General features: G+C 52.1%; 9 protein-coding genes across 10 annotated transcripts; 4 read left to right on the top strand and 5 right to left on the bottom strand.

The window, feature by feature from the left end:
• Nucleotides 1-266: 266 nt before the first annotated feature.
• On the bottom strand, nucleotides 267-1,970 carry LMH87_005964 (uncharacterized protein; the record flags this gene model as incomplete). The annotated part of the gene is made up of 3 exons (XM_056203779.1): nucleotides 267-1,397; nucleotides 1,455-1,652; nucleotides 1,722-1,970. The coding sequence occupies 3 exons, from the start codon at nucleotides 1,968-1,970 to the stop codon at nucleotides 267-269; spliced, it is 1,578 nt and encodes a 525-aa protein (XP_056059202.1).
• Nucleotides 1,971-2,840: 870 nt separating this feature from the next.
• On the bottom strand, nucleotides 2,841-4,133 carry LMH87_005963 (uncharacterized protein; the record flags this gene model as incomplete). Its single annotated transcript, XM_056203778.1, has 2 exons — nucleotides 2,841-3,979; nucleotides 4,031-4,133. The coding sequence occupies 2 exons, from the start codon at nucleotides 4,131-4,133 to the stop codon at nucleotides 2,841-2,843; spliced, it is 1,242 nt and encodes a 413-aa protein (XP_056059201.1).
• A 1,059-nt stretch (nucleotides 4,134-5,192) lies between these two features.
• LMH87_005962 (uncharacterized protein) lies at nucleotides 5,193-7,278 on the bottom strand (the record flags this gene model as incomplete). Its single annotated transcript, XM_056203777.1, has 8 exons — nucleotides 5,193-5,228; nucleotides 5,281-5,309; nucleotides 5,371-5,578; nucleotides 5,636-5,698; nucleotides 5,755-5,939; nucleotides 6,004-6,497; nucleotides 6,555-6,639; nucleotides 6,717-7,278. 8 exons carry the CDS (start codon nucleotides 7,276-7,278, stop codon nucleotides 5,193-5,195), a joined length of 1,662 nt encoding a protein of 553 aa, XP_056059200.1.
• Nucleotides 7,279-7,984: 706 nt separating this feature from the next.
• LMH87_005961 (uncharacterized protein) lies at nucleotides 7,985-9,718 on the bottom strand (the record flags this gene model as incomplete). The annotated part of the gene is made up of 6 exons (XM_056203775.1): nucleotides 7,985-8,522; nucleotides 8,576-8,632; nucleotides 8,692-9,389; nucleotides 9,442-9,504; nucleotides 9,573-9,625; nucleotides 9,682-9,718. The coding sequence occupies 6 exons, from the start codon at nucleotides 9,716-9,718 to the stop codon at nucleotides 7,985-7,987; spliced, it is 1,446 nt and encodes a 481-aa protein (XP_056059199.1).
• A 262-nt stretch (nucleotides 9,719-9,980) lies between these two features.
• Nucleotides 9,981-15,282, top strand: LMH87_005960 (uncharacterized protein; the record flags this gene model as incomplete). 2 transcript variants are annotated; one of them, XM_056203773.1, is made up of 9 exons in its annotated part: nucleotides 9,981-10,145; nucleotides 10,274-10,774; nucleotides 10,829-10,879; nucleotides 10,944-11,250; nucleotides 11,303-11,443; nucleotides 11,496-11,998; nucleotides 12,052-14,584; nucleotides 14,646-14,649; nucleotides 14,709-15,282. In XM_056203773.1, 9 exons carry the CDS (start codon nucleotides 9,981-9,983, stop codon nucleotides 15,280-15,282), a joined length of 4,779 nt encoding a protein of 1,592 aa, XP_056059197.1. The 2 variants fall into 2 exon arrangements, with proteins under 2 accessions (XP_056059197.1, XP_056059198.1); XM_056203774.1 differs by having other exon boundaries at nucleotides 14,639-15,282.
• Nucleotides 15,283-15,550: 268 nt separating this feature from the next.
• Nucleotides 15,551-15,868, top strand: LMH87_005959 (uncharacterized protein; the record flags this gene model as incomplete). The annotated part of the gene is made up of 2 exons (XM_056203772.1): nucleotides 15,551-15,784; nucleotides 15,863-15,868. 2 exons carry the CDS (start codon nucleotides 15,551-15,553, stop codon nucleotides 15,866-15,868), a joined length of 240 nt encoding a protein of 79 aa, XP_056059196.1.
• A 632-nt stretch (nucleotides 15,869-16,500) lies between these two features.
• LMH87_005958 (uncharacterized protein) lies at nucleotides 16,501-17,115 on the top strand (the record flags this gene model as incomplete). Its single annotated transcript, XM_056203771.1, has 4 exons — nucleotides 16,501-16,717; nucleotides 16,814-16,933; nucleotides 16,992-17,015; nucleotides 17,075-17,115. The coding sequence occupies 4 exons, from the start codon at nucleotides 16,501-16,503 to the stop codon at nucleotides 17,113-17,115; spliced, it is 402 nt and encodes a 133-aa protein (XP_056059195.1).
• A 687-nt stretch (nucleotides 17,116-17,802) lies between these two features.
• Nucleotides 17,803-19,290, bottom strand: LMH87_005957 (uncharacterized protein; the record flags this gene model as incomplete). Its single annotated transcript, XM_056203770.1, has 3 exons — nucleotides 17,803-18,148; nucleotides 18,205-18,776; nucleotides 18,832-19,290. 3 exons carry the CDS (start codon nucleotides 19,288-19,290, stop codon nucleotides 17,803-17,805), a joined length of 1,377 nt encoding a protein of 458 aa, XP_056059194.1.
• Nucleotides 19,291-19,749: 459 nt separating this feature from the next.
• Nucleotides 19,750-20,215, top strand: LMH87_005956 (uncharacterized protein; the record flags this gene model as incomplete). The annotated part of the gene is made up of 2 exons (XM_056203769.1): nucleotides 19,750-19,975; nucleotides 20,058-20,215. 2 exons carry the CDS (start codon nucleotides 19,750-19,752, stop codon nucleotides 20,213-20,215), a joined length of 384 nt encoding a protein of 127 aa, XP_056059193.1.
• Between the last annotated feature and the right edge of the window lie 330 nt (nucleotides 20,216-20,545).

The raw sequence follows: 20,545 nt of genomic DNA, 5'->3' as shown, positions 1-20,545 counted from the left end.
TATACTGTTATAGCAACATCAAACACTTCAAAGAATTTTTTTTTCAAGGCAGTCGCTCTACGTATTGATAAACACATAGTTGTAGGCATTATGTATTAATAAACGAGCTTCATGTTTTACAGCTCTAGGAATCTAATGTGTTTCTTTTCGCCCAATCATCCAAGAAAAGTGTGGCCATCTGGAAAAATAAACGATATGTACAACTCCCGTGACCCCGAAACCCAATCCTGTTGTCTTTTTGTTTGCACAGTCTATAGTATAATTGTTTAATCTCTGCGCGTCCATCGAATCTTGGCAGGCTCCAGAGGACGAGAGAAGAGCGAGGCGTAGTCGGTGCCGATAATCTTGTCGCTGCCGTCGACATTGGCAAACTTGAAGGATCTGACAGTCTCGGCGACAATGGTCTGCAGCTGCACGTTGGCAAACTGCTCGCCGATGCAGCGGTGGCGACCAGCACCAAAGGGCAGGTAGGGCGAAGCCGCACCCTTGCTGACGATGCCGTAGCCGTAGTCGACCTTTTCCTCCTCCTCGTCGCTGCGGGCAATGATCGGGGCGTTGGACGAGCCAGGGAGCCAACGGTAAGGGTCCCACTCATCGGGGTTGGGGAAGAATGAAGGATCGCTGGCGCTGACGCCGGGAGCGGCGAGGAGAACGTGCGAGGTCGGAATGACGTACTTGGTGCCGGGAACAGGCAGGGGCTGCTTGACGGCGCGCATGATGGAGTGGATGGGGGCGTGCAGACGGAGAGTCTCCTTGATGATGGCCTGGTTGAGCGGCAGCTTGGCGAGATCCTCGTACTGGAGATCGGGGAGGTCGGCGCCGAGAGCCTTGACCTGCTCCTCGTAGAGCGCATCCATGATCTGAGGGTTCTGAGCCAGACGGAGCATGATCCATGAGCTAGTTGACGAAGAAGAGTGCTGGCCAGCCATGAGGAGAGCAATCATCATGTGGGCGACCTCGTGGTCGGGGACGGGGGTGCCGTTCTTGTAGGTCGAGTTCATAAGGTGCTTCATGATGTCAAGCTCGTGGTCATCGGCGTTGGCGCGGCGCTCGTGGATGGTGTCCATGTAAATCTTGGCGACGGTGCGCTGAGCGTGGTCACGGCGACGATTCCAGGGAAGAGGGGCCCAGTGAAGCATAAAGTTGATGGGGGTGAAGCCCATGTCGAGGTCGTGGTAGAGAGCGGCCAGAGACTCGTCAAACTTGCGACGGATGGCACTGCCCTGAAGAGCGTGAGAGGCGGTAAAGATGGTAATCTCGGCCATCTTCAGGGGCACGTCGACAATACCGGTGGCACCCTTGAAGCCAGAGTCGCGCTTGTAGTAGGAGGTAACCTCGTGGGAGATGATCGGGACGTAGGACTTGAACGCTTCGGTGGTGAGAGCAATCTTCATGAACTGTGCAGGACGGCTGTTAGCTAAGTGGTCGCGCGGTGGTTAAACGGTGCACCATACCTTCTTCTGCTCCATGAGCTTTGCGTTGGGGCAATCATAGACAACGTCGCGGCCAAAGACGGGAGTCGTCAAGACGGTGTAGATCTCTTCGGCATTGACGTCCTTGAGCTTGCCGTTGAGAATAAATTCGTTGCCCGCGGGGCCGACTGCGACGGTCGTCTTCTTGCCGAGCAGGATAAAGGTAAAGACGTCGCCATACTGAGGGAGAAGACGTCAACATGCGAACTGCTGCACGAAGCAACACAAGAACGGAATGAGTATGCTTACCTTTTGGCGATTGAGGTGGAAAAAGGTGGGAGGGTCCATGCCGTAGGTGATGGTGCTGCCGATAAAGGGGAACCAGTGGAAGACCATGGGGGGCTCATTCTTGTTCTTGAAGAGGATCTGGCTGGCGACATTGAGGACGACGGACAGGCCGATGAAGCCAAAGAAGAGAATGGCGGACTGGGCGACGACGCTCTGGGCCTGGAACTGGTGGACGAGCGGGTGGTTCGCCGCGACCTGAAGGACACCCATGATGGCGGGCGACGGTCTAGGTTCAGACGTATTGGCTGGGCTATTGAGTCGAGGGGCAGCAGCAGCAACGGAATAGCCACAGGATATTTCGGCGACTGGTATCAGAGGACAACGAAGCAAGAATGACAGCAATCCGTCTCTTCTTGTATGCTGGCAGAAGAACGAGGAAAGGAAGGGGAAACAGCAAGCGTGGATCTAGATGAAATGGAATTTGCAATATTTGGGGGCGCTCTCATAGGCAGGCAGGGGACCGACCGGTGGTGGCGCCAACCGAAAGCCCCACCAACCTTTTTTTGCGTATCGTATTCGCATTCTTGAAATTCTGGAGCTTCGTCCCGTGCTTAGCGCGGCTTCGCCCCTGGGAGTCTGGGACTGTGCACCACTCGACCGCAAAAACAGGCGATAGGAGGAGCGAAATCCGACAGTTTGCTGCGTCGCTTTTACGGGGCATGGGCCAATTGTAGATGCTGTATTTGCCTCGTCATTTTATCTGCAGTTTTCATCCTCTGTTGATCAGTTCAGATGCTCAGCCACTACGCGAATAAGAACGCGAACGGTCGACTTCAAAATCACACAAGACATTTCAATCCAAACCAAATCTTTTTCTCGATTGATGTTGACCTTTGAAACTAAATAATGGCGCTGCAAAATCGAAGCGCCTTTGTACTTGTTAGCGAAAAGCAAATGTCCGTCCCTTGGGAATCCTGAATCATGTCCATAAATGACAATTATTGAATGCAAACATCCAAAAAAGAGAGCCGAAAATCAAATATAACCAACTCCGTACCGTAGCGTGAAATCATCATGGAGGGGCGCATATATTTTTGGCTGCGCATGCGTGTATATGTATAACCGTTTCCCTTTGCCTACCTATGCCTGGGCGACGATGCTCCTGCCCACCGCGCTCCAGCGCAGCTTGCGCAGTCCCACCGAGGAGCGAATGACGTCGCTGCCCGCGGAAGCAGTGTCGTTGACACCGCTGACGCTGGCGGCCAGGACCTCACGCGCCTCCTCGCGGCCGACCTCTCGACCAATGACGTAGCCGGCGCCGAACCCAACCACGGACACGAGAACGACGACGCCGGCGCTGACGACCCAGCTGAGCACCGTGGGGGACAGCAGCGCGTCTTCAGCGCTGACGGCAGACGTTCGCTTCTTCTTCGCCGCCCTCGGCCCGCCCCGTCCGGCCGACTCGGACCGCTTCGACTTGGGAGACACGGCACCAGACGACGGGCGCCGGCGCCGGGCAGCAGCAGCAGCGGCAGGACCATCAGCCTCCTCTGCCTGCTTGTCCTCGCCGGCAAGCTCGGATTCGGGAATGAAACGCAGCTCCATGGGTTGGTTGCTGGGCGCGACACCAGTCCGCGTCGTGCGCTGCGCGTCCGTCTCTTCTTTGTTCTTGGGCAGGCCGCGAGCCGCGGCCGCGCAGGAGAGAAGCGTCGTGAGAGACGCCCGCAGCGCGGCGTCGTTGTCCTCGCGGACAGAGGGCGACATGAAGTTGGGAGCAGCGCCGCGGTGGCCGCGGGCCTGCGACCGATGAGGGTACGAGGAGCGTCGAAAGGAACTGTGCGGGTGCGGCTGCTCGGCCGAGCTCGTCGAGTAGCTCCGTTGTGCGAGGCCTGCAGGCGGGTGCGTAAACGCGTTTGGATGCGGGCGGAAGACGGGAGCAGCATCAGAGTTTCGACCGAGCGTGGTGGCATTGTCGCCATCGTCGGACTCGTCGTCGGAGCCTTCCGACGGTTCCTTTTCAGACGAGTGGATATTCTCGGCGGAACTGGACATCACTTGGTCCTCATCGCTGTCGCTTTCATCCTCCTCGTCCTGGCTGCTGGCGCCGGTAGCGTGAATGACAGTCTGCTGCTGCGGGGGGAGCGATCGCGCCGAGGGATGGAGTCGCCTGCGTCGCTGGAAAGGGCTGGCGCCGACCTGGAGGCCGGTTGTGACGATTTCGTTGTCGACACTCGAGAGCGACGAGGACGAGGGCTGGGATGAGAGTTCGACCCAAGATTCTGAAAGAGTTAGAAGAGGTATTCGGATGAAATGGAAAGCGTTGTTCTAACCGTCAAATCGACGACTGTGATATACACTGGGGCTCGGCCGCGACTCAGGCTGTGAGACGCTGCGGCCGAGTTGATGCCTGCTTTGGCTGGGCTGGTCTTCCATGACGCCGCCGTATTTATGTGTATAGAAGGGCTGATATTTGTTTTGGAAAAAGGGGGTTTCAAGATGACAAGATCAAAGTTTCGTTCTTTTATCGATAGAGATAAAATGAAGATGGTTGACGCGCGCGGGGGGGAGACGACACCTCGGAACTCGTACAAGCGGTCTGGTCTGTTTGGGCAACCCCGCCTAATCGGGCTGATAAGGTGGTGAGAGGCGATCTGAGTAGATGCTGTCGCTGCAGGACGTATGGGCTGTGTCGACAAGGCCAAGACTTGTGCGCCACAGGAGAGAACAGAAGGATGATGGAGTATAGTGATGGATAAGAAGAATAAGAAGGAAAAAAGGAGAGAGAGAGAGGCGAGATGTGGAATGCGACAAGTTGAAAGGCGGCGTTGAGCACAAGGTTTGGGCGGGAGAGTTGGGCTCACGAGCCAGTGACAGCGTGAGCGGGCGGGGGCGGCTTGACCGCAGCGCAGGCCTCTCTCTGCACGCACGCTATTTGCAACAGTACAGGGCTCCAAATCTGCCCATCGTCCACTAAAAACAACGCCCAACTGTCCCGCTGGTGCCCCAACAGTGCAACGCCCGCCCTCGAGACAAGCACATCACGCGCGCCCAGGCATTGCGTCACAGGCTCACCAGCCTCGCCCGTCACAAGGGCGTAGCGCAAACCGGTTCATTCTTTGCGGCTTAGTCACCTGCGAGTCTTTGATGCTGACGCCCTGTTTGCATCTTTATTTAGAAACTCTTTCATCTTTGGCAGCTTCAGATGGGCAAACAAGAGACGCTATCCTAGATACCTTCAACAGCTACCAAGACGTCCATCATGCCCCTCCTAATAAACGTGCTCACTGTGCCCACCGCCCGCCAGCACTGCCCAGCACCTGTGGAAACGCGGTGGACCCCTTAACGACTCCGATTTTAAGGGTCTTGAGTTGGAGATCGGCCTCAATATTCTCGCCAGCCCCCGCTGTAACTACCAGCGCCATCTCACAGCCATGCCTAACTTGACGTCTCTGTACCAGTAAACAAGTCGACACGTTGGCATGCCGTCCACCGCTAGTCGGCCTCTACCGACCCCTGCAGCCTCGATGCCTTTTTTGACTTGTCAGCCTTTTCTCCCTGCCCATCTAATACCAGTACTCGCCTGATGCTTTTTGATCATATCCATCCTCGCTAATATCGCCTCACTTCTTGCCGATACTCTCTTGCTTCCCACTCTTCCGCCACGCCAGACCATTCCTCTCCACCGCCCACAGTGCCGGAAAGGCTATGGCTTGCATAATCGCAATCACCGTGAAGCACCACCCTGGCCGCAGCTTGCGCAGCATCACGTCCAGCAGCGCCAGCATGCCCGCCGCAAACTCGCACCGAAACAGGTTGCAGGCTGCCTGCACCGTCGCCGACCTGTCTGGGTGCAAGTCCGTTATCAGCCCGTTTAGCGTCTGCGCCTCTGCCATCAGCTCCATTTCCGCTTCAACGCCCGGGATTTGTGTACTTACTGTAAAGTTGACCTGATTCGTAAAGCCGATGCAAAACTGCAGGACGAGCGGGACCGCCATGTGCTGTACGCAGACCAAAGGTTAACAAGCAGAGGCATGATGGAAGCGACGATACATACTGCGTGGTGCTGTAGTGCCCATCCATACCCAACAATACAAGGCACGCAAAGAACGACGGCGTACTTGGACAGGCTGAGCCTCACGCGCTCAATGGGAAAGTCTGTCAGGTCGTGTTGACGACGCTTATCCGGGTCTAAACCCAGACGTTTGGCCACCTTTGCATATTCTCTATCCATGAGCATCCCTGCACATGTTAGCATCTCAAAAAAAACAAATAAAACGCCCTGAACAAGTGCTCATTAACGCACCTGTCAATACCGATGCAAATATCGTGGCGATGCCAAAAGGCAGGTACAGCAAGCCCGTTGTGAGCCCAGAGACCCCGTACTGGTCCACAAAGATGGTCGACAGAGAAGCCTGTAGACAAGAGTACATGGCGTAAAATATACCGTAACAAACAATCGAAATCGTCGTCGCTCGATTTCTGAAGATTTTCAAGAGATCCAAAGGCGTTATTATCTTTCTGGCAACTGTCTTTTTCGCATCCTCGTCTGCTGTAGAGGATTTGGCAGGCTCTCGTGACCTTGGTGGTTCTAGCCATGGAATTATGACACTGTGCTGCCATTTAGTACCACGGGTTCCGTCTCCAGCCACGTTTCGACACGTCTCTGGGAAGAAGAAGACAATAGCGAGGAGAATGGTCCCAGAGGCAATGGCCAGGAACCAGAATGTCGCTGGCCAGCTCCATCGAATCAGCAGCAAGCCACTGATGAGGGGTGCAACACTGGCCGGTGTGTTGAGACTAGAGTCTTCGTTAGCAGCGAGACTCTCTTTAATGATTCAGGAAGAGTAAGCTCACAAGATGGACATGAGACCAATGTATTCTCCTCTTTCAGTAGAAGTGGTAATGTCCCCGAGCACTCCATATGAAAACGCAAAGGAGGCTATTTGTAAAGAGGCCATATTAAAATCAATTTTTGCTTCTGAAGAATGGAAATCGCTAGACGTATGCTGTACGTACCGGATATTGCGGCAGCCTGTAGCAACCGCAGGCCGAGCAACACGGCGAAGGAGCGCTGCAGCGCCAGGCCGATATTCACCGCGACGTACGCCCCAAGCGCAGTGACGAAGACCGGCTTGCGTCCATATACGTCCGATAGACCAGCGACAATAGAAGGAAACACGCCAGAGGCAACCAAATACGAAGTCACTGTAAGGTTGATACGCTCTGTGCTTTCGCGGAGGTCTCTGGCGAGGAACGGGATGATGGGGAAGAAGATGAAGCTGCTCGACGTGGAGAACCAACCTACGGAAGCACCAAGAGACACAATCAAGCGCTTCTGCCACACCGCATAGGCAGAATATTGATCACCATCTCTATTTTCTCCTTCCTGTTTGGATGATGCTTGCAGCATCTCTGAAGTTTTCCCAATCAAGTCTTCGCCGGCATCGTCGTTCCGTGTTTGGCCTTTTTCAGGAGCTTGTGAGAGCAAATTTTCCGATATATCGCAAGATGCCACGTCTGACGACACGGTAGTTGCCAGATTCTCTGTGCGCCTCGGCCCCCGTTGCGTTGGGTCCATGGCTCACCGACTGGCAAGGAGGGTGCGTGATTGGAGCCCTGCAAACACGGTGGCCCGGCCAAACGTCTGCGCGGAAAGACAAACGTCGAATAAACGAAGTTTTGGAACCAAACTGAAGAAAGGAACACAGTCAACTTGACAAAGAAACAAAGAAACAAAAATTTGAGTCATTTGAGTACCAGGCGAGGCAAGCACTTGATTTTATGCAAGAAGTCGAGTTGCACAAGCGCCCTGCCTTGCTTTGGGCAAACCAGAGGCCAATACCCCGCAGGTGTGTAACACGAAGCAAGTTGGTCACAGTCACATTCCCTGTTGGAAGAATTTCCAATACCTTATTTGTACGCAAACACAACACAGAGAGTCTCCATTTCCTTATTTTATGACATCCCCCCCCTCAGCGCTGTCACGAGGAATCTGAACCGTGTCGGATCGGAGCGCTCAGCTGGGCTTAGCAGGATCGGAACGGGAAGACTAGTTATTGAGGCGAACTATAGGGGTTTATGCTAAATCATAAAATATAAGAGACAGACAAAGGAAAGAAACTCGATAGCAATCTGGAGCAACAAAATCACTGATTCAGCCATATATGCCGAGTTTCGAACAAAGTCTCTTCCCACGAAGCAATGAGGGCAGTCTGGTGCTGTGCATTGCTGTGAACGCTGCAACGATTCTATGACGCTGTAGCGTGCTTTGCAGGTCAAATAAATCATGCCCAGATATTGAGCCTACCGACCAGATACCAAAATGCGTTGTTAAGTACCGAGCCGTTTGTGGAGGCAGCCAAGGGTGCCTCAGACCCCCGCGCTGGACTCGCAGGCGCTGAAGCGAGGCGCCCCGAGCTTGGGCCTGTAATGTCTTCATCCGGCCTTGGAGGCTCCAGATCGACGGCAGGGGTCGCTTCCAGACCCAAATCTTGAATGACGGGCGAATTCGACAGCTCGTGCTCGGGTAGGTCCGTTGATGAATACTTCTCGCTCGAAGCTCTTTCGGGAGGCGCGTCAGAAATATTGCTTGCGGCGCTATCGGCAGGTTTCGGCTCGGGCTTAGCGACAGTTCTGTGAGCTCCATTGTATCTTGACACTCTTTGTTGTGCCAAAGCAGAAATATCAATTCCAGAATCATCAGAAGCACTATCGTATGTGCTGTCTTTGTCCACCTTGGCAATGGTAGGCTCAAGGGAACCTTTGAAGCTAGCAAGGCCGTCCGGGTACTTCTCAAGCAAGAGTTTCATTGCGTCTTTTGCCCTGAAATTATGTGAGATCTGAGTTTTAACACTGAAGAGAGTCCATCTACTTACTTGTCAATGAGTGACGCCCACTGCGGCCACATGCCGGCAGTCATCAAGTCGTTGCGTCTGAGCATGAGCATTAGCACCTCTGAATTAAGCTTGACAGCGGCAATGTATCTCCTTACATGGCGTAAAGTGCGACTCTGTCTTCAAAATCCTCGCTCGGCTCAGAAGCGCCGACCTTCACTTTGTACAAGTCGATGAAGTTCTGGCCAATGATGTACCGAGGGCTCTTCATGCATTGAAAGTCCATCTCGTGGTGCCCATAAAACGAACACGGATCGAAGATGACTGGTTGTTGTGTGTCAACATTGAACTGGATATTGCCATCCCAAAGATCGCCGTGGCAGAGACTCGGCTTGATATTTCGGCCACCAGTTTGGAGTGGTCGTAGCAAGCGGGCCGCAACCTTTTCAATAAATTGATCAGCAATTTCGAGAAGCTCGGCATCATGACCCCGCATCGATTCAACATATTTCAATCCGGATCGAAATTCTCGAACCCAAAACTTCTCCCAGTTATCAGTCCAGTCGACAACCATCGGCGGCGGACCGTAGAACGGCGTAACATGAAAGCCGAACTTGCCGGTTGGTGAAACTGATTTTTGATGCATTTGCTTAACTATGGGCAAGAATTGTTCGAGGGGAGGAGCTCTAGCCCGGAGATTGGAGAATTCTGCCATGAACCAGGCTTTGGCTTTGGTGTCAGAGAAATAACCCCATGCGACCGGTACCACTGCGTTGTCGGGAATGACAGAAGCGATGGCTTTCTGTCCTTCATACTCTGCTTCGGCCATACCAACGAGCTCCTCGCGTTCGATAATCTACTTGAGTCAGCAATGAGAAACAACAAAATGTTTTTCAAAATGATGTTACCTTCACGAAGTAGCTCCTTTCGTCGTCGCCATCCTGAACGTCGACCCTGAGACCGGTAGACCACTATTCCGTCCCGTGTTAGTCTGCATTCATCAAGACGGCACAAAAATAAGTAAACCAAGTGCACGCACATTTGTGCTACCATGTTGAGCGACAGACAAGACTTCCGAATTCTCGGGTAACACTGAAATCGATTAGGCGCCGAGCTTTGTGCGACCGCACTCGAGGCAGTGTACGCACCTGCAAGGATTGCGCCATCCAGCGCCTCATAATCCATTTTGGCACGTATCACAAAGCGGGCGACAAACTGCTGACGATCGGGTCACGTTCCACAACCTATAATCGACTCCAAAGAAGCCAATTTCTCGCGATACTTCGTGGGCTAGGACAGTAGGATGCTGGAGAAAAAAAAACGAGAAGCATTTTGCACATGCCACGCATGTAGCTGACATGGCTTCTTAGCGCTGAGTTGCCTCCGAGCGCTTGCAGTGAGGCTATGGTTGGTTGGCTGTCGACAGCCTGGTGCGGGGAAGAGCTGCATGTCCTTGGTTCGCATTGCGCATGGCTGCCTTGAATATCAGGTTTATTCAATTAGTCTGCTATTCAGTAGGATATTCGCTGTCATGCTACTATCTCCGGCAGCAGACTCGAAAATTAAGACAAGAACGTACGTGTTGCCGAACACTTTTGACGCCAACATGGCTGTAAGTCACTCGAGTTGCGCAGGATCGCTGTAGCTCCGCTTGGTTTCCAGCGGGTTGGCGCTTTGATCTAGGCGGAGAACAGTGTTTCTAGTGGCATTGCGCGTGCTAAACCAAGCGAAACCAAATAGGGCGCCATCCGTATAGCATCCGAGACTGCCATCACCACCGATGCACGGTCAAACAGCTCGGTGACACTCGCACCATCGTCGGTAGACTACGATAGTGGCGGCAGTATTGATGACTTTGACTGGAGATCTAGCACGTCCCGAAAACGATTCAAAGTACCGTGGGCGCGACGACGACGGTCCGAGAAGGATGATGATGCTACCAGGCAGCTGGGCCCGAAAGGCCTGTCTCTCCTTCACAGACCTCCGGAGCCCCTGATTGATATAATTTTTGTCCATGGACTTCGAGGTGGCTCTGTGAAGACATGGCAGAAGGGCGGCGACCCGCATCGATTTTGGCCGCAGCTATGGCTCTCCGTCGAGCCTGGATTTGAGCACGCCAACATTCATTCATTCGGGTATGATGCCGATATAAAGACGGGAAGTTGCTTCAATATACATGACTTTGGCCGGGAGCTATTGGAAGAGATGCGAATATCCCCGCACCTAACAGATAATGAAGAGGTCTGACATCCTACAACTGAGGCCACCTGACGATGCTGACTGACAACGAAACAGCGCCCGATCATTATGTTGGGTCATTCCATGGGAGGGCTAGTGATAAAAAAGGTAGCCACCACCTGTATTATGGGAAACGAATGTGATGCAACGTTGCTGATAGCTTCTTTACCAGACTTTTATTCTTGCACAAGATATCCCATCATGGAAGTGCAGAATCAAGTCAATGTTTTTCCTTGCCACACCGCATCGAGGCTCAAACTACGCCGCATTATTGAAAAATATTCTTACTGTGTCCGGGACTGCGTCAACTCGCCAATATATCGGCGATCTGACTACAAGCTCTCAGACGTTGAAGCTTATTAACGAAGACTTTGGTAAACGTGCACACGACATCGCCATATACTCGTTTTTCGAAACACTGAAGACTAAAATTGGACCGAGTTCAATACTAGTTGTTGATAAAGAGTCTGCAGTTTTGGGCAAGTCGCCAGCGTGACACCGTGACAGACTGTAGCTAACGATGTTGTACAGGCAGCGGTTTTCGAAACGAGCGCGTAAAATCTACCGCGGCAAACCATTGCGACATCAGCAAGTTCAGAAATCCAGAAGAGCCAAACTACACCCTGATTAGAAATGCGCTCGCCACGGCAGTAAAAGACTTGCTCAAAGATGGTTCGCGGCACGGTCCTCAGTTGCTTGATATAACATGCTAACAGTTTCACAGTTCTTGTCTTGAAAGCCGACGAAGCGCAATCACAGATGAAGACTCTGAAACCGTACCTGGGAATAAGTGACGTTCCAGACGAACACCACGACACAGTGGAAGGCTCTTGCGAGTGGATCGAAAGCCGAGATGACTTTCAAGACTGGCAGCATGTCGATAGCCCCAGCCAAAAGTTTGCGAATGAGGAAATCGGACCCGGTCCAAAAGATATTTCAATATTTTGGGTGCATGCAAGCCCAGGAAGTGGCAAGACCTACCTCGCGTCCTATGTTCAATCGCAGCTCGAAAGCACCAGACTCCAATGCGCCTATTATTATTTTCATGTCGGAAAAAAGACGTCACGGTCGCTTGCTCCCTTCTTACGGTCTATAGCGTACCAAATGGCAACGACTAGTACACTTGTTCGCGATAAGCTGTACAAATTGTACCAGGACGGGTCAATCTTTGACATGGATGACGCCTGGACAATATGGACCAAGGTCTTTAAGAAGGGTATTTTGCAAGTAAGCATCTCGACTTAGGAAACTATAATCCATCTCGCTGAAAGATGTATTAGATCGAATCAGATGTTCCTCATTATTGGATCATCGATGCCATAGACGAATGCCCGCGATACGCGGAGTTCTTCACCATGCTGAAAGGCGAAAAGTCACATTTCCCTCTGCGCATATTCATCACGAGCCGACCTATTCGTGACATGCATCGCCTTCAAAAACCCCTTCAACCGACTGCAACAATCTACTCCATCGATATCAATAAGAAAGACAGTCTCGACGACATTCGTTGTTATGTGAAGACTCGCGTTGAAGGCATGGCGCTGGCAGACTCGTCGAGTGTCGAAGAACTCACTAGTACTATCCTGCGCAAATCCAATGCTTGCTTTTTATGGGTGAGGCTCGTGATAGATGAATTAGAAGGAGTATTTACCACGGTGAGCAGAATGGATATTTTGAACACAATCCCGGAAGGAATGAAGCCATACTATGAGAGAGCCATTGAGCCGATCGGGGCGAACACACGAGAAAAACATATTTCAAAGGCAATCTTCACCTGGGTTGTGGCTGTTGCTCGGGCACTGGATTTGTCAGAGTTGACAGAAGCGCTGCATCATGACATATCAGCTGATGTTCCTCAATCGGCCGGTGCAATTGAAGGGCTCTGTGGTCAGCTGGTCCTGGTTGGGCCTTCCAACACAGTGGGCTTGATCCATCCCACCGCCCGAGAATTTCTTCTCTCTTCAGAAGGAGAGTTCAGCGTGTCATTACCCAAGGCTCACCAGCGCATTGCCCTTGTCTGCTTGAAGCTCTTGTCGGAGAATGAGCTCAGGCCCCCACGAACGACACGGTCGCTACACCAGGACCGTCCAACGCTATCGCGGCTTACAAAGTATGCGATTGAGAACTTTTCGGAGCATATCTTCGCAGCCTCGTCAGAAAATGACGAAGTACTGCTTGCTCTGGATCGCTTTCTCAAAACGAATGTTTTCAGCTGGATCGAGAGAGTGGCAATGACCGGCAACTACCATAATCTCTTACGTGTGTGCAAAAATCTCAGAGCATATCTGGACCGTCGAGCAAAATACCACTCACCACTGAGCTCTGAAGTGCGAAACATTGATAATTGGGCCACAGATTTGAATCGACTGGTGACTCAATTCGGCGAGCCGCTCCTCAAACAACCGTCGTCAATATATTTCCTCATTCCACCGATGTGCCCCACAAACACCGCTATATCACGCCAATTTGGAAAGAGGATTGATGGCTTGGCTCTATCTGGCTACAGAGCCTCTATATGGGACGATTGTATAGCCAATATCAGCTTCCGAGAAGATGTTGCAGCTGCTGTTTCCTGCGGAGAGAGTGTGTTCGCTGTCGGCATGGAGTCCGGTGCAGTAAATCTGTACAATCAGAGAAGCTACCAACATGAGGGCTGCATCCGCCATTCTCATCCTGTTGACCTGGTCCACTTGACCGATGAACTCGTTGTCTCTTGTACCACCAAAGCAATCATCCTTCAAGATATGCAAGGCAACATAATATGGGAAAAAAGGATACGATTCCGTTGCCTCTACCTTACGGCATCGGAAACTCACGTAATTGGAGTCTCACAGCACGGGCATCTTATCAAATGGGACAAGGGCACAGGAGAGATCATTGAAGACCAAACCTTCCAGTATAAGAATTATGACGTGGAGACAATGCACAATCATGGCAAGAACCGGGCGCCACAAGTTGCAACAATTTCCCCAGACTTTGAAATGGCGGCTCTGGGCTATCGCGGCGGTACCGTGTCGATTTGGGATACTGTTGACACTGAGCTTATTGGATGGGCCAAGGATGAAGAAGGAAGAGTCGCTGCGAAACTCATGTTCAACCCAAACCCCAGCATTCATCTTCTTCTCGTCGTCTATTCGAACCATGGACTCGCATTATACGATACCTTGTCAACTGAACCTGTGCAAGCACACGAATCACCAAATAATGCAGGCTTTCTGTCCGCATCTTGCTCTCCAGATGGTCGCACTTTAGCCACAACAGATACACACGGCAACATGAACATCTGGGACTTCGAAACACTCTCGATACTCTACCACATTCTGTCGCCTTTCCCATCTTTCAGGATATTGAGTTTCACGTCAGATGGTTCAAGCGTGCTAGACGTCATGGACTCGAATATGCGTGTTTGGTCACCTTCTGTGCTCGTACGAAAGACTTTCGAAGAAGACGCTAGTATCAGTGATGATGCAGCGCATTTGCCAGTGACCCAAGGCGAATATGAACGTCACATGGATGCGAAGATAAATGTCCTCGGCGCACACCCCAAGCTTCCTCTCACCGTTGCCGGGAAAAATAACGGAAGTCTCGTCGCTTTCGCCACGAAAAACGGTGTTACCTCTGCGCTATACAAACATTCTGGCACCGTCACCAATATTGCGGTATCGGGCGACGGAACCATTGCCTCTGCAGATGTGCACAATGTAGTATTCCTACGCAAGTACAGCCCAGACAAGGGTGAAGCAGTTCCCATAAAGAAGATCGATGGAATCAAACTCGAGTCTCGAGTGAAGCAATTGTGCTTCAGCTCATCCGGTGAGCTGCTTCTAGTATCAAGTCTTGAAAATGATGTCGTTTACCGATGCCAAGATGGAAGATGCGTAGGTACATGGAACTTTGCGCCCGACGACAGGAAATCTTGGACATGGGCCGCTGCCAGAGATCCAGTCTCTGCACAGGAACAGTTTTGGCTCATTTCCGACCGAAAGCTGGAGCGGTACGCCGCTGAACAATTCCCGTCGGCAATCGATTCATCAGCAGCTCAACTCTGCTATGACTGTGCCAATGGCTGGCACGAGACAGAACTTGTGAAAGCAGTCTATTCGTCAAAACTTCAAACACTAGTGATTGAAACTATAACGAGTCGCAACGCCAATACATCGTCGGCTTTTTTCGTTTTTGATACCACCAGTGTCAAATGGGCTGAAGTGACAACTGAGGAACTACAGCTCCATAATGTGCTGCCACGCGACTCCAAGCACAACCGAGCATTCCTGGGATGGAACTCTGAGGAAAAAGAATTGATTTTCATCAACGCAGACTCTTGGATTTGCAGTCTGTCTCTGGGAGAGCTGAAGGAAAAGGTCTACCATCGACATTTCTACGTTCCACGGCAGCTTTGCAGCGATTTGGCGCCGACAAAGACGGCAAATGACGACATAATACTGTGCAATGCCGGCGAAATTACGTGCACAGGTAACGGCATGAAGTTTAAACATGCTGATGAATGGTAACAAGTTATGGAGACGGGTACTAATAAATGACAGACACTGGCATCAGATTGCGACCTCCTTCTGGCTTTTAGATATACTATATAATACGATTCTTTTTCATAGAAAGAACGAATCGTCTCAAGCAAAACCTCGATTTTTCAAAATCGTAACATTGATGATCATTCTCGTACAGTGCTTGAGTGCTCAACGGGTCAAGATTTATACCGTCGCGCCATTTAGCCCCCACACATTTGCACGAGGGATACACCAAACGACACATACGTGGATCATGGACGTATTTGCCGGAACTAGCGAAAAGCATCTTCGTGCTATCCTTGTTGCGCTATGCCAAGACCCGAATATCCTGGCAAAGGCCACAAGGATGGCGGACAATCTCGAAGAAGCGGCAGAACAGACCGGGTCCGACAGCGACATGAGCGAGGCTGACCTAGCGATCTGCTGTCAATGCGAGGAGGCATTTTCAGAGGACAAGAATGAGGGGATGCTTGTCTATTCCATCCGGGTAATCTTTCCCAAAATACACGGCGGAGGCTGAAGAGTTTGACCTTTTGGTTTTGTGACTGATCCGGTTTGCACGTAGGCATGATGTTGCCCAACGATGACCACTGGCGGTGGGCGGATAACGACGAAAGATGCCACGGGCCCATTAATACTGAAGAGCACAAGAGAATCTACCCAGAAGCATTCGATTGGGATTGCTGTGAAGAAGCTGGCAATAGTTCTGGTTGCGAGCTCGCGCAACACCGAACCGAGCCGGATGACGACATCTAAGGTCGAAGCAGGGAATTACTGCAGAGGCTCTGTGATACGTTGATGAACAAACTTGGGCGTGAAAAATGAAAACAATGGCTCATGAATTTTTGGGGTTCGTCAAGTCACCCAGGGGGGTTAAATATTATCAACATTTTTAACAAGAGACTCAGTTATTTCTCGGTGGCTATGCAACCCGGCTGAACACCCAGTGTAGGGTATTGTTCCAGTGAGGGCTCCTAAGTGGTGACTTAGATTCGAGGTCCTGGAAAATTCCGTATGGACATGGAAAAACGTATTTATAGCCCAGGGTTCCAAAAGCTCAGTCACAAGCCCAAAGGTATACAGGCCTTCTGTTCTGTCAAAGTGGCGAGTTACAAGACGCGCAGGCAGTCAGGATTTGCTCCTGCATCGCTTCCCCCACACATCAACCCAGCCAAGCTTCCAGCAACACAACAAGCTGAATAAATGGACGTCCTCGTCAACTTGCGAGAAAGCCATCTGCGCGCCATCCTCATCGCTCTCTGCGATGATCTGCACACGCGCCGGAAAGTGGTCGACATGGCAAACAAGCTGGTGACGGCTCCGTCCAACTGCGGAGGAAGCGACCAGGCCATCTGCGTCCAGTGCAGCCAGGCGTTTTCCGTCCTTGCGCGCCCCGAGAACCGATGCCGTTTTCATCCTGGTAATTCTCCACAACAGAAGGGGCGAAGGGAGGCTGTCAAAGTCCAGAGATGATTGTCGCGAGAGCTGTTTGCTAACATAGGCTGGGGGCTCGTAGGTTCCATGAACGCCGATTATGACGACGAGACGTGGGCAGACACGGATGAAAAGACATGGGGCCCTATAGAAACGGAGGAGAACATGGAGGAATGGCCAGATGCCTTTATTTGGGATTGTTGTGAACAACGTGGAAGCGCCGCAGGTTGCGAAGTCGGGCCACACAAGTCCATCTCGAGTGGCAATTAACGCAGCATTGACTTGTACGTAGAGGACATCACGCGCAAAACGAAGGAAACAGAGATTCTCAACATTGAAATAGTATTACTTTTTCCAGCCAATAACGCCAGGGGGGACTACTAGAACTACAGAAATTGCAAAAGTCGGTCATGTACTAACAATACTTACCCGGTTCATAACAGCATGGGAAAAACAAAAAAAAAGCACAACCTGAAAATGTGCATAGATGAGAATGGTGAAAAGCTGCGAGTTGCCTCAAGAAAGCAAACGTGCCTCGCAGCCATTTCCAAACCAAGTATTTGCATTTTTTGGTAACAGCCCCCAGAGCCCATCAAGAAGTATTCGCTCGTCCAAATTGGTCCACTCAGTCATTGTTCCAATTTTGCCTCGTGTGTGTGAAAACACCGAAAGCAAGAGAAGAAAACGCAGAAAAGAGACGTCTTCCCAATATTAGCCCGCTCAAAGTCCCTCAGGAAGCCCACTGGATTGGTTTTGCTCTTTTGTTCCCGCCCCGAACGGGTAGTCAAGAGAGTACACATCAAAAAGCCATTCAAATCGTTGCCCACACAAAAACAGGTCTCGGGAGGAGACGCATATATATAGCCACAAGCCCTCGGTGTACCCAAAGTGAATAATGGTGCCCCCAGGTCTATCACTGCAGGTCCTCGGAGAGGAAAAGCATTTTTCTCAAAGCCCACTAGCTCAGTCAAAGAGCCGCCAACTTGTTTTGAAACGACAGCCCACATGAACCCAACGCCCACTCAAAAGTTCCGATCAATTCATATCCTGCCCAAATTCCCAACGATCTCTTTAGTCGAAAGAAATCTTGCTGCCGGAGAAGCCACCACGGCTACCGCCGAAGCCGCCGCCACGGCCGCCACCACGGCCACCGAAGCCACCGCGACCACCACCGCCACGGGGACCGCCACGGCCACCACCGCGTCCGCCGAAACCACCACGGCCACGGCCACCGCCGAAGCCGCCACCACGGCCGCCGTCCTGCTGAGGAGGACGCTGGCCGGCAAAGTCGAGGCGGACAGCACGGGACATTCTACCGTTGCCAATAGCCTCGCCGTTCTTGGCCTCAAGAGCAGCCTTGGCGTCCTCAATGGAGTTGAAGGTGACATAGCCGAATCCCTTCAGGTTACCAGACTCACTGGAGGAGGTTGTTAGCAAATGTACAACGATATACGGAGACATGTATCAACTTACGGGTCGGTAGGCAGACGAACGCTGGCAACCTCGGCAACCTCGCCGAAGAACTCGCGGACAGCATCCTGCTCAGTGTCGAAGGGCAGGTTACCGACGAAGAGAGTCTCGCTCTCGGCGCTGAGAGTGTCACCGTGGCGCTTGGCACGGTCGGCGGCGCGGTCACCGGGCTTGGCCTCGGCAGGCTTGGCGTTGGCGTAGTCGAGGTTGAGGGCACGGCCGTCAACCTCCTGGCCCTGCATAGCCTCGTACGCCTTGGTGGCAGACTCGGCGTCGCCAAAGTCGACGTAGCCGAAACCACGGCTGCGGCCAGTGTTCTTGTCGGTGACGACACGGGCGCTGACAAGACCACCGAAGGACTTGAAAGCCTCGTACAGAGCATCGTCATCGACACCCCAGCTGAGGGAGCCGGCGAACAGGGTAGTGGGAGCGTTGTCGTCAGTCTTGGCCTTCTTGGGGGCCTCGGCAACGTCATCATCAGCCTTGCGCTTCTTGGAGGGAGTAGCCTCAGTCTTCTCCTCCTCCTCATCGGAGTCAGAGTCGTCGCTGTCGTCAGAGTCATCAGAGTCGGCATCCTGCAGTCTTGTTAGTATCAGGGTGAAGACCTTTCAGCACAGAGATAATACGTACAGCCTTCTTGGCACCGTTGGCCTTGGGGGCAGTCTCCTCCTCTTCATCGGAGTCAGAGTCGTCGGAATCATCAGAATCGGCGGCGGCCTTCTTGCCGTTGGCCTTGGGGGCAGCCTTCTCCTCCTCGGAGTCGTCAGAGTCGGAGTCCTCATCGGAGCTCTCAGCAGCCTTGGCCTTCTTGCCGTTGGCGGCAGGCTTCTTGGGGGCCTCCTCCTCAGAGGCGTCAGAGTCAGAGTCAGAGTCAGAGGCGCTGGCCTCAGACTCGCTGTCAGAGTCGGAATCAGAAGTCTCGGCCTCAACGACCTTCTTCTTCTTCTTCTCAATGTTCTTGGCGGTAGCCTTAGCAGCGTCCTTGGCCTTAGCCTTGGGAGTCTGAGAGGCCTTGGTGATGCCGCCGCTCTTGACAGTCTTGGACTCGGCCTTGGAAGGCTTCGCCACCTTGGTTGCAGACTTGGCCATTGTGAATGTGTGTGATGTGCTTTCTAAATGCAGAGAAAAGAAATGAAAAAGTACCCGGAAGAATATCTGGGTAGAGGGTATAAAAAATGAGGTGTGTAGAAACGGGGGAAAATTTCAGAACCGCGGGCGATCAGGGTCTTTTTACATGGAGGTTGGGCAGAACCTAGATTTTTTTTTTCGCAAGCAAAGAGTGGGTCTAATCAAAAGCGGTGAATGCGATAAGAAGGTACTTCGGTACTTGCTCTCAGCTCTCGAGTCGTGGCTAAAAGTTGATGCCTGACAGTTGAGGCGATACTATTGGTCAGTTCAGAAGCGCCGCTAGAGGTTTGTGATGTCCTAGGCCGAAGAGCAAGCCAGCAGCCATTGCTTCAGTCCATCCGCGACTTGCTTCTAAAGTCTTGCAATAGCCGCTCGACACCAGGCTTCTTCATCGAAGAGACCGATCCTAACACCGCCAACATGCCGACCCCCGAATCCGAGCTGTTCAAGGCTCAAAAGCCCACCGTCGCGCCCACATTCAACGGTGTCGACTTTGACGACACCAAGGCCTTCAAAGCTGCCGAGGACGCCATTATCCGCGAGCAATGGGTCGGCGCCATGATGACCCGACTTGTTGGAGAAGAATTGAGCAAATGTTATATCAAGAACGGCAACAACCACCTGGAGAAGTGCGGTGACCTACGAGGTAAGCTTCCGACCGATGCAGGACGAGTGTGGGATCTTCCGGGCGGCAGAACAAGGGGACTAATTGAACTGTGACGATATAGAGAAATACCTCGAGCTTCTTGCCGCCAACAAGATCAAGGGAACGAAATTCATGCAACAAAACTACCTGGAGCAGAAGGAGGAGGATTTGGACCTCGCTGCCAAGGTGCACACCTCTGACAAGATTGCCAAGCTGAACCAGGGGCGATTCTCTTCATAATCAAGGAATTGGGATCGACTGTAATAGAAGGGGAGCAATTGCTGAATTTATTGGCATTTTCCTCGACAGAGACAGATGTACAGCTGGCTGGGATAGCTGCGCACCATGCGGCAACCGGACCACGGCGATGGCATTAGTGTAACTCTGCGAGAGTGTATATATGATAGAGAAATGGAATTGAAGTTCCAAAAGCAATCCAAGCACTTGTTGAATTTTTCTTTATTTCTGTACGTGCAATTAGGCCAAGACCGTGCTCGTTTCATGGCCATGCTGTCCAGCTCCCCAGTGCCTACCAGCGCCAAAGGCTCCCCACGCGACAGCGACTCCAAA

The sequence above is a fragment of the Akanthomyces muscarius genome, chromosome 1 (genome assembly GCF_028009165.1).
Source record: "Akanthomyces muscarius strain Ve6 chromosome 1, whole genome shotgun sequence".
NCBI classification, from domain to species: Eukaryota; Fungi; Ascomycota; class Sordariomycetes; order Hypocreales; family Cordycipitaceae; genus Akanthomyces; species Akanthomyces muscarius.
Note: the sequence above shows the minus strand (reverse complement) of the source record. Positions and strands in the feature narration are given on the sequence as shown.